This window comes from Hyperoodon ampullatus, assembly GCF_949752795.1.
Source record: "Hyperoodon ampullatus genome assembly, chromosome: 1".
Classification (NCBI taxonomy): Eukaryota; Metazoa; Chordata; class Mammalia; order Artiodactyla; family Ziphiidae; genus Hyperoodon; species Hyperoodon ampullatus.
In genome coordinates this window covers 200,467,461-200,479,816 of record NC_136914.1, presented here as the reverse complement: position 1 = coordinate 200,479,816, position 12,356 = coordinate 200,467,461, and the positions used below count along the sequence as shown (strand labels likewise).

The window sequence follows — 12,356 nt, the reverse complement described above, 5'->3', positions numbered from 1 at the left end:
AAAATGTTCTAAAAGTGACTGTGGTGATGGTTACACATATCATGAAAATACTTAAAAAAAAGAATTGTATTTAAATGGGTGAAATTGTATGATATGTGAATTATTTCTCAATAAAGTTGTTTATTAAAAGTTAATTAATAGCTATGAGAAAAATGGGATACTAATTTACTCATTACCCAACCTTTTCTTGGAAGCTCCAGAAAATGATAGAAGCCTCTAACTTGACTGACTAACCAAAAGCTCTGTCTCATCCCCAAGGGTACTGAAGCATGCTGTTCAATGTTCAGTCTAACACACTCTTGACTCAATCCCTCTTCCTAGAGTGCATTTAATACCGACATTCAACAAATGTGTACCAAGTGGTAGGCCCTGTGCTGGGCACTCAGGTCAGCGAGGGAGACAACAGCCCTGCTCCAAGCTCTCCCAGACTGTTCTTCTATCCAGAGTAGACAAAACACACCACCACCCCACCTCAGAGTGTCAATGCAAATCCAACTTCCTTTGGCCAAATTTCTTCCTTCTTTTTAGACTGCAGTAACCTGAGGTCATTGGCCTGAATGCTTATAGAACACCGAATCTAATTTGCCTCTCTAAAGCCCTGTTTAATAATCAGGACAGCTAGAAAAAAACCTAGTGAAAAGAAGCAGATGATAGATTTTAAGAGGTAGTTTTACAATCTCAGTTGAGGATCTTCCGGTTCTCACAAGACTTCCTCTGCATTAATCAGTGCAGCTGGCTGAGAGGCTCCTACCCTCATTCCTCCTGCAGCCCATTCTTTCCATTATTTCCCTACTCAGGCATGTCACCGTGAGCACACACCCTTCCCCCCTCTACTCTGAGCGACCATCCAGACTCAGGGTTGACTTTGGGGAAATGGAAGCCCTATTTCAGATCTAAGCCTGGGGAGAAGAGCAATGTTTGGACTGGCTGAATGGAGCAGAGGACCCATTAGATAGTTCATTTTTACCTCATGGTAGATGCCAACTGAATTATAGTCTCCTGATTACTTAGAACAGCTTGAAGATAGATAATCCAGCATTTACTTCTCAAATGCTGAAAAGACCATAACTATTCAACTGACTGATTACTCATCACTGGTGTTTCCAGAGTCCAATATCCATAAGATTTAAGAGTCATTATTCTTGGGCTTCCCTGGTGGCGCAGTGGTTGAGAGTCCGCCTACTGATGCAGGGGACACGGGTTCGTGCCCCAGTCCGGGAAGATCCCACATGCCGCGGAGTGGCTGGGCCCGTGAGCCATGGCCGCTGAGCCTGCGCGTCCGGAGTCTGTGCTCCGCAATGAGAGAGGCCACAGCAGTGAGAGGCCCGCGAACCGCAAAAAAAAAAAAAAAAAAAGAGTCATCATTCTTATGCAAAAATCAAAGTAACTTAACTAAGAAGTACGGCAGGGTGCCAATGAAGCATAGGACAGGTGGAGACAGGGACATCCAGAGGATGGCTCTACCTGGAAAAGCTGGTTAAAGACAGAGAAGAAGACATTTGAACCACCAAGAAAATGTCTCTGTTGTGTACCACAAAATTAATTAGAAAATAGTGGGGTTCCCATACCTGCTTAGCAAGGTAGAGTTTGGTTATAGAAGATTTCTTTGTCCTGGATCTATACACATAGAGAAGCTGCCAAGGGGCCAGGAGCCAAAGGAAGCCCAAGGGAATCCACACCAGAACAGTTTGCTCAAAACAAAGTGGCAGGTCCACCTCTGGGCTATCCAGGAATGAGGAATTCTGGGGGACCAAAATGGAATGATTGTTGGATGCATGCATTTTAAAGAAGAGAATACCAGCCCCCAGCCCACACCCATCCCTACCCTTGCTTCCAAACAATTTTAACCCAGTTCTATATCCATATTTAGCCTGATCCTTTAACTAGCTGTATTTTCCTATCCAACTCCATTGATATAAATTCACCATTAAGTGTCATTTAGTGACTTTTCTGACCAATCCACCCTCTAAAAACCTTTCTCTCTGTGATTCTAAGTGAATTTCTCCACTATCTATTATGATTTAATTTCACCACCACATTTGCCAAGTTGTGGGAAGAAGAGGGACCATTCCTCAACCCAAAGGGGAGAACAGTCCTGGGATATAAACTTCTTATTCTAGTTTTTAGTATTGATTGAACTCACTGGCAGACACTCAAACCTAACCTGCAGGTAGCAGAATGCTTAGTCACACTTTGGCAATTAATCTCCCATAGCCCTAGGGGCTTAAGTCAGATCGTGAAGAGGCCTTAGGTACAGGAGCAGCAGTGGCACATTAGAGGGAAGGCTTATTCCCAGCAAGTTTTCTACTGGTCTTTGCATTCTGCAATAAATAGAAGTATCTTGTGAGGTGAAGGTGGGGCACCAGTTCTTACATCTGAGTCATGTGAGGGTAGATTATTCTCTCCTTACAAATATTTTTTGCTTTGTTCAGCTGTTTGCACAGACTCTTTAAAGATAGAGGTGCCCTGACCAAGATAATCTGTCAGATGATTCTCAGAAAGAATTCTCTTGAGATGGCCTGGTGAGATCCTGAGGCACGTTAAGCCCTACCTTCCTGTGGTATACGTGTCCTGGCCTCGAGGGCCTTGGGTTCCAGGTTCTTTCTAGGATGGGAAGTGCTGTCCACGTGTTCTGCTATCTCATTCCTGCTCTTCTCCTCTCTCCATAAAATTATCTAACTTTAGAATTCAGAAGAATTACCTAAGATAGTTAAACCAGTTTAACAAGGACTCCAGATGATTCTGATCCTAGGAGTCTGCAGACCACACTTCCTCAAACCCCTAAATTTCCATTCCACTAAACCATTTGATACTGATGCTCGCTGTTTTGAATTCTCTGCTTTAATGGTTCAAAAATTGTTTCAGTGTTCAGGATGCCCAAATTTGCATCCCTAGCCTCAACTTCTAGTCACATCACTAATTGCCAGTTCCTCTAGAACATATCAGTATTATTTCAACATCAACATTTCTCAGCAAGACTCAATCATAGACCTTCTCTTTGTCCTCATACTCCACAAACAACAATTCCCCTTCTTAACATTGATGAAATTGGAAGCCCTTCCCGTATTTCTCTTTAGAGAAGGCAATTTTACAGCTACCTAGTCTGAGAAAAGAGTGGGATACAATAAACATATTTTAGAGTAGAAATGTATTATCTCTCCCACATAGAATATCCTAGGGAGATACTATGACTTATCTTAAAAAAAAAAAAAAAAAAAAGAAAGAAACCCTGAACTTTAGACCAACTGCACATCTAACTTTTCTAGGTCTTATTAGTAGTCACTCTAGGCTAATCTACTACTTGTTCCAAGTTGAAAAGAGTCAACAGTGAGGACAAGTGAAATTTCTTACCCAAAAAGTAGAGTTGCAGAACTTCTCCAGCATGATTCCTAGATCACTTCTGGAATGAAGACTCTTCTATTACTGTGTAGTTTCTTATTCACTCTTTTCCTCAGAGAAGGTGGAAGGCAAGTAGCAACATGTTATCTCCCATTCTGATGTTCTGATGTTCCAAAGGCAGGCCTTCTGACCTTTCATCCCAACAATTTAATCGTTAACCTTGCTGAGACACATATTTACATTACCCCAGTGGACAGACATGTGACTGAAGAGCCCCAGGGACAGGTAGACACACTAGTTCCCAAAGTACCAGAAGCCTCTGTAGATGGGTTCATACTTAAAAGGAACCACCGAAAGATGTCAGTAGAGCTGGCTGACAAACCAGGAGTGGGGAGCCTTTCTTTCTCCTGCAGACACATGACCTAAACAGAGAAGCATCAATGGAGGAGCATGTACCCCTAAAAGTGCCACTGCACTTCTGTCTTGAGGCCTTAGAGTTTACAGAAATGTGAAACATCCTACTTCTCTGCATTTTCAATTAAGAACATAGAACTTAAAACATGGTTAAAAATAGTGTAAACTTTGTTTGAAAAAGTCAGGTTATTAAGCAGCAAATCCAAATGTGAACCTACATATAATTTATGCATTTATGTATTTATGCAATAAGAAATCTCAGCTGTTAGGATTGTTGGTGATTTTATTTTCCTTTTTGCTTGTCTGTATTTACTGATGTTTCCATAATTATCAGGTATTATTTGTGTAATAATATTTTTAAAGCAAATTTTTGTATCGTGGTAAAAAATGCATAATGTAAAATTTACCGTGCTAACCATTTCTAAGTGTTTCTAAACTGAAACTCTATAGCCATTAGATAACCACTCCCCATTACCCACTTCCCCTAATAAAGCATATGTTCTTTTAAAATCAGGGCACCCTAAAATAATAGCATCCAGACATGCTTGTCAACATCTTAAAGTGTAAACACCATCATTTGGAGGATCACGCAGAGCCATTTTGGTTGTCAACACAAAAAAACCCCACTTTGCTCTATGGGTATATACAGACTACCTACAGAGATTAAGACACATATTAATCAAACTATCAAAAATTAAATACAAAGAAAACATATTAAAAACAGCAAGGGAAAAACAACAAATAACATACAAGGGACTCCCCAGAAGGTTAACAGCTGATCTTTCAGCAGAAACTCTGCAAGCCAGAAGGTAGTGGCAGGACATATTTAAAGTGATGAAAGGGAAAAACCTGCAACCAAGATTACTCTACCCAGCAAGGATTGCATTCAGATTTGATGGAGAAATTAAAAGCTTTGTAGACAAGCAAAAGCTAACAGAATTCAGCACCACCAAAGCAGCTTTACAACAAATGCTAAAGGAACTTCTCTAGGCAGGAAACACAAGAGAAGGAAAAGACCTACAATAACAAACTCAAAAGAGTTAAGAAAATAGTAATAGGAACATACATACCAATAACTACCTTAAATGTAATGGATTAAATGCTCCAACCAAAAGAAGCAGACTGGCTGACTGGATACAAAAACAAGACCCGTATATTTGCTGTCTACAAGAGACCCACTTCAGACCTAGGGACACATACAGACTGAAAGTGAGGGGATGGAAAAAGATATTCCATGCAAATGGATATCAAAAGAAAGCTGGAATAACAATTCTCATATCAGACAAAATAGACTTTGAAATAAACACTATTACACGAGACAAAGAAGGACACTGCATAATGACCAAGGGGTCAATCCAAGAAGAAGATGTAACAATTGTAAATATTTATGCACCTAACATAGGAGAACCTCAATACATAAGGCAAATGCTAACAGCCATAAAAGGGGAAATTGACAGAAACACAATCATAGTAGGGGACTTTAACACCCCACTTTCACCAATGGACAGATCATCCAAAATGAAAATAAATAAGGAAACACACGCTTTAAATGATACATTAAACAAGATGGACTTAATTGATATTTATAGGACTTTCCATCCAAAAACAACAGAATACACTTTCTTCTCAAGTGCTCATGGAACATTCTCCAGGATAGATCATATCTTGGGTCACAAATCAAGCCTTGGTAAATTTAAGAAAATTGAAATCATATCAAGTATCTTTTCCATCCACAGTACTATGAGACTAGATATCAATTACAGGAAAAAAATCTGTAAAAAACACAAACACATGGAGGCTAAACAATACACTACTAAATAATCAAGAGATCACTGAAGAAGTCCAAGAGGAAATCAAAAAATACCTAGAAACAAATGACAATGAAAACACAACAACCCAAAACCTATGGGATGCAGCAAAAGCATTTCTAAGAGGAAAGTTTATAGCAATACAATCCTACCTCAAGAAACAAGAAACACCTCAAATAAACAACTTAACCTTATACCTAAAGCAATTAGGGAAAGAAGAACAAAAAAACCCCAAAGTTAGCAGAAGGAAAGAAATCATAAAGATCAGATCAGAAATAAATGAAAAAGAAATGAAGGAAACGATAGCAAAGATCAATAAAACTAAAAGCTGGTTTTTTGAGAAGATAAACAAAATTGATAAACCATTAGCCAGAATCATCAAGAAGAAAAAGGAGAAGACTCAAATCAATAGAATCAGAAATGAAAAAGGAGAAGTAACAACTGACACTGCAGAAATACAAAGGATCATGAGAGATTACTACAAACAACTATATGCCATTAAACGGGCAACCTGGAAGAAATGGACAAAATCTTAGAAAAGCACAACCTTCTGAGACTGAACCAGGAAGAAACAGAAAATTTAAACAGACAAATCACAAGCACTGAAATTGAAACTGTGATTAAAAATCTTCCAACAAACAGAAGCCCAGGACCAGATGGTTTCACAGGTGAATTCTATCAAACATTTAGAGAAGAGCTAACACCTATCCTTCACAAACTCTTCCAAAATATAGCAGAGGGAGGAACACTCCCAAACTCATTCTACGAGGCCACCATCACCCTGATACCAAAACCAGACAAAGATGTCACAAAGAAAGAAAACTACAGGCCAATATCACTGATGAACATAGATACAAAGATCCTCAACAAAATACTAGCAAACAGAACCCAAAAGCACATTAAAAGGATCATACACCATGATCAAGTGCGGTTTATCCCAGGAATGCAAGGATTCTTCAATATATGCAAATCAATCAATGTGATAAACCATATTTACAAATTGAAGGAGAAAAACCATACGATCATCTCAATAGATGCAGAAAAAGCTTTCAACAAAATTCAACACCCATTTATGATAAAAAGCCTCCAGAAAGTAGGCATAAAGGGAACTTACCTCAACATAATAAAGGCCATATATGACAAACCCACAGGGAACATCATTCTCAATGGTGAAACACTGAAACCATTTCCTCTAAGATCAGGAACAAGATAAGGTTGTCCATTCTCAGCACTATTATTCAACATAGTTTTAGAAGTTTTAGCCACAGCAATCAGAAAAGAAAAAGAAATAAAAGGAATCCAAATCAGAAAAGAAGAAGTAAAGCTGTCACTGTTTGCAGATGACAAGATACTATACATAGAGAATCCTAAAGATGGTACCAAAAAACTACTAGAGCTAATCAAAGACTTTGGTAAAGTAACAGGATACAAAATTAATGCACAGAAATCTCTTGCATTCCTATACACTAATGATGAAAAATAGGAAAGAGATATTAAGGAAACACTCCCATTTACCACTGCAACAAAAAGAATAAAATAGCTAGGAATAAATCTACTTAAGCAGACAAAAGACCTGTATGCAGAAAACTATAAGACACTGATGAAACAAATTAAAGATGATACAAATAGATGGAGAGATATATGATGTTCTTAGATTGGAAGAATCAACACTGTGAAAATGACTATACTACCCAAAGCAATCTACAGATTCAATGCAATCCCTATCAAACTACCACTGGCAGTTTTCACAGAATTAGAAGAAAAAATTTCACAATTTGTATGGAAACACAAAAGACCCCAAATACCGAAAGCAATCTTGAGAAAGAAGAACAGAGCTGGAGGAAATCAGGCTCCCGGACTTCAGACTATACTACAAGGCTACAGTAATCAAGACAGCATGGTACTGACACAAAAACAGAAATATAGATCAATGGAACAGGATAGAAAGCACAGAGATAAACCCACACACATACGGTCACCTTATTTTTTATAAAGGAGGCAAGAATATACAGTGGAGAAAAGACAGCCTCTTCAATAAGTGGTGCTGGGGAAACTGGACAGCTAGGTGTAAGAGAATGAAATTAGAACACTCCCTAACACCATACACAAAAATAAACTCAAAATGGATTAAAGACCTAAATGTGAGGCCAGACACTGTAAAACTCTTAGAGGAAAACATAGGAAGAACACTCTATGACATAAATCACAGCAAGATCCTTTTTGACCCACCTCCTAGAGAAATGGCAATAAAAACAAAAATAAACAAATGGGACCTAATGAAACTTCAAAGCTTTTGCACAGCAAAGGAAACCATAAACAAGACCAAAAAACAACCCTCAGAATGCGAGAAAATATTTGCAAATGAAGGAACTGACAAAGGATTAATCTCCAAAACTTACAAGCAGCTCAATAACAAAAAAAACAAACAATCCAATCCAAAAATGGGTAAAAGACCTAAATAGACATTTCTCCAAAAAAGATATACAGATTGCCAACAAACACATGAAAGAATGCTTTACATCATTAATCATTAGAGAAATGCAAATCAAAACTGCAATAAGATATCACCTCACACCAGTCAGAATGGTCATCATTAAAAAATCTACAAATAATAAATGTTGGAGAGGGTGTGGAGAAAAGGGAACCCTCTTGCACTGTTGGTGGGAATGTAAATTGATACAGCCACTATGGAGAACAGTATGGAGGTTCCTTAAAAAACTAAAAAAAGGGCTTCCCTGGTGGCGCAGTTGTTGAGAGTCCCCCTGCCGATGCAGGGGACACGGGTTTGTGCCCCGGTCCGAGAAGATACCACATGCTGCGGAGCGGTTGGGCCCGTGAGCCATGGTCACTGAGCCTGCGTGTCCAGAGCCTGTGCTCCACAACGGGAGAGGCCACAACAGTGAGAGGCCCGTGTACCGCCAAAAAAAACCCTAAAAATAGAACTACCATATGACCCAGCAATCCCACTACTGGGCATATACCCTGAGAACACTGTAATTCAAAATGAGTCATGTACCACAATGTTCATTGCAGCTCTATTTACAATAGCCAGGACATGGAAGCAATTTGAGTGTCCATCGACAGATGAATGGATAAAGAAGATGTGGCACATATATATATAATGGAATATTACTCAGCCATAAAAACAAACGAAATTGAGTTATTTGTAGTGAGGTGGATGGACCTAGAGTGTGTCATACAGAGTGAAGTAAGTCAGAAAGAGAAAAACAAATACCGTATGCTAACACATGTTTATGGAATCTAAAAAAAAAAAAAAAATTGGTCATGAAGAACCTAGGGTCAGGACAGGAATAAAGACGCAGATGTAGAGAATGGACTTGAGGACACTGGGAGTGGGAAGGGAAAGCTGGGATGAAGTGAGAGTGGCATGGACTTATATACACTACCAAATGTAAAATAGATAGCTAGTGGGAAGCAGTCGCATAGCACAGGGAGATCAGCTCGGTGCTTTCTGACCACCTAGGGGGGTGGGATAGGGAGGGTGAGAGGGAGACGCAAGAGGGAGGAGATATGGGGATCTATGTATAGCTGATTCACTTTGTTATAAAGCAGAAACTAACACACCATTGTAAAGCAATTATACTCCAATAAAGATGTTAAAAAATAAAAGACAAAAAAAAAATGGACTTCCATACTTCTTTGTGTGTTTCTAACAGCAGAAAATGATTTAGGCCTTGAAATAAGATCAGATCCAGGATCAGATAAAGGCATGACATTATTATAGTGGCTTTGGAACAGACCTCTGACCGTACAAACAGGAACAAGCTGGAAAGATGATATAATCATAGATTTTTAAAAATCCACCAATGAGGATACAAAGAAATCTAAATGAACCGAACGAGAGGTTGATTTGCCCCATGAGCCAAATTCATCTGCCCCTACTTTTGTCTGGTCTTGGAACTAAGATTGGTTTTTACATTTTTAATTATAAAATGTGAAAAAGACTATTCAATATGAACAGCCTTTCAGTAAGAACTGCTCAATTTTGCCTCTTGGGTCACACAGTCCCAAATATTTCCTATTTGACCCTTTAAAGAAAAGTTTGCCAACTAAACTCCAGAAACGACAAGACCTTTATAAGACAGAAGAGGGTCACAGCAGCTTTCATCTCTGCCTGAAATGGAGCAGGGAGTAGTCTACCATAAAGGGGGTTCAGCAGAAATCACTATCTTCTAAAAAACTTTTCCAGGCCATGTGTGGGGCTGACAGATTATACTCTAGAGGAACCAGAGAAACAGTCAGAATGAAACAGGAGGGAAGGGGGCAGGGCACAACCCTTTAAGAATGACATAGCCGTTGTGGATATGACATAAACTGGTTAGAACCGATTAGGTCCAAGATGGCAGAAGATTCAACTTCCAGTAGACCTTGAGCCTCGTTATATGCTCATTGTAATACAGCAGCAAGCTAAATGACAGTGCCACAGGCGCCATGACAGTTCCAAGGCTGACCATAAAAGGCTAAAAGTGGGCAGTGGCCCAATTCCTGGAAATCCCTGCCCCTTCCCCCAAATAGTTGGAATAACCCTCCCACCCATTAATCTGTGAGATTACCCAGTCCATAAAAACTAACCACCCCATATTTCGGGGCCTCTCACCTTTTGAGACGGACTGCATTCTGTCTATGAAATGTGTATCTCTCTAAATAAACGCACTTCTTACCTATTACTCTGTCTCTCACTGAATTCCTCTGCGCTGAGACATAAAGAACCTGAGCTTCATTAAGCCCTGAGACCAGGTGTGCAATCTTAATTAAAAGACAGTGGGGGGCTTCCCTAGTGGCGCAGTGGTTGAGAGTCTGCCTGCCGATGCAGGGGACACGGGTTCGTGCCCCGGTCTGGGAAGATCCCACATGCCGCGGAGCAGCTAGGCCCGTGAGCCAGGGCCGCTGGGCCTGCGCGTCCGGAGCCTGTGCTCCACAACGGGAGAGGCCACAACAGTGAGAGGCCCGCGTACTGCAAAAAAAAAAAAAAAAAAAAGACAGTGGATTCAGGGACTTCCCTGGTGGCACAGTGGTTAAGAATCCGCCTGCCAATGCAGGGGACAAGGGTTCGATCCCTGGTCCAGGAAGATCCCACATGCCGTGGAGCAACTAAACCCATGCGCTACAACTACTGAGCCTGCGTGTCACAACTATTGAAGCCCGCGCGCCAGGAGCCCGCACTCCGCAACAAGAGGGGCCACCGCAATGAGAAGCCTGCCCGCCGCAATGAAGAGCAGCCCCCGCTCTCCACAACTAGCGAAAGCCCGTGTGCAGCAACGAAGACCCAGTGCAGCCAAAAAAAAAAAAAAAACCATAATTAAAAAAGACAGTGGATTCGAGTTTCAGCCCATGGGTTCAAATCCCAATCTGGGTTTTGGCTGGGTTCAAGTCCCATCTCAGTTGTGCGGTTTCAAGACTGCACTGTCCCCAATTCTTTGCCACACTGGTCTTACCAAGTGCTGAGAACAGTACAACAAAATTGGAGAAAGCGGTTAGGAGAGCTGAGAGTAAACACCGCGGCGTTCTAAGCTTTCACCGACGGAAAGTTAGGGCAGAGGCAGAAGAGCTGAGAGAAACCCCTCCAATGCAATTCCACCTTCACAGAGAGTAAGGCCACCCCAGTCATGCTTGGAATGGGCAAGGAGGGCAGCAGCAGCAGGGCTGAATGAGATCTCCCAAGAAAACAGAAAGCAGGAAGCAGCAATGGAGGTGATCAACCCAGAGAGGTTTACCGAGACTCTCCCACCTGAGATCTATCATCAGAGCCAAGAGAAGTATACAGCCTGAAGGTAAACCTCATTCCAATGTTGAACCCATAGGCCCACAGCTCACCTTTCCTGGATCTTCTGGTGAGTGGTGTAGATAGCGATTGAGCTTTTTGGCTCTCACCAGCCAAGTCACTTTTCAGATTTGCATTTATCAAATTATTCTTCCCCTCTAGTGTCAGTAATGTGGGATTTTGGCTGTTTGACCATTCATCAGTGGCAATTTCTGTCAGGTGGCATTCAACAGGAAACCATTCCGTGGCAGGTAGCAGACAACAGGAAATCTTCATCTGTTAACCTTGCTTGCTTGCTTTTGTCTGTCATAATTCTGGTATTTCTGTTACCGAACCAAACTTGGGTCTACTGGCCCGCGCGCAGTAAAGCCACTCTACTGACACTGGGTTGTGGTAAAGGAAGGTGCAGCGTTTATTGCAGCGCGTCAGCAAGGAGTGCTGCTGCTCAAAACACCAGAATTCCTCGATAGGCTTCAAAAAGCATTTTTAAAGGCTAGGTGAGGGAGGGGCTTCCCAGGGTATGCAATCAGCTCATGCACAATTCTCTGATTGGTTGATTGTGAGGTAACAGGGCGGTGTCAGAGGGGTTAACATTATCAATCCTTAGGCGCCAGTAGGTCTGGGGGCTACGTGCTCATGATCATCAAGTAGTTAATTTCTTCCATTTGGTGGTGGTTTTAGCATCTGTAAAAAAAAGCTCAAGAAATGTGCATAAAGGCTATTATCTGGGTACTTCAGAGAGGAGCTAAAGCAGAGGATATGGGGGAGGGGTCTGTCCTAGGAAGGCCCCACAGGGTCCTGTGGGGTTACATTTACTGGCATTTAAAATTTTATGTTTGAGAAGTTGTTATTTTCATGTGCTTCTGATCAGAGTTAGAATACACTGTGTATATTATACACCAGTGTGTAATTCTAAGGCTCAGAGCCTTCTTCTTTCCTCTAAACCATTAGCTTTTTTCATGTTTACCCATTAGTTGTCAATATCTGCAAAATGGAATTCCTTTACCAGGGAT

At 40.9% G+C, this 12,356-nt stretch overlaps 1 protein-coding gene across 1 annotated transcript in view; it reads right to left on the bottom strand.

The window, feature by feature from the left end:
- ABCC2 (ATP binding cassette subfamily C member 2) overlaps nt 1-3,384 on the bottom strand; it is a gene marked incomplete at both ends in the record, with an annotated part of 66,858 nt that extends 63,474 nt beyond the window's left edge. The window contains 2 exons of the mRNA XM_079699455.1: nt 1,569-1,742; nt 3,352-3,384. Of these exons, the coding sequence (XP_079555581.1) occupies nt 1,569-1,742; nt 3,352-3,384 (207 nt within the window). The remainder of the gene's footprint in view (nt 1-1,568; nt 1,743-3,351) is intronic.
- Between the last annotated feature and the right edge of the window lie 8,972 nt (nt 3,385-12,356).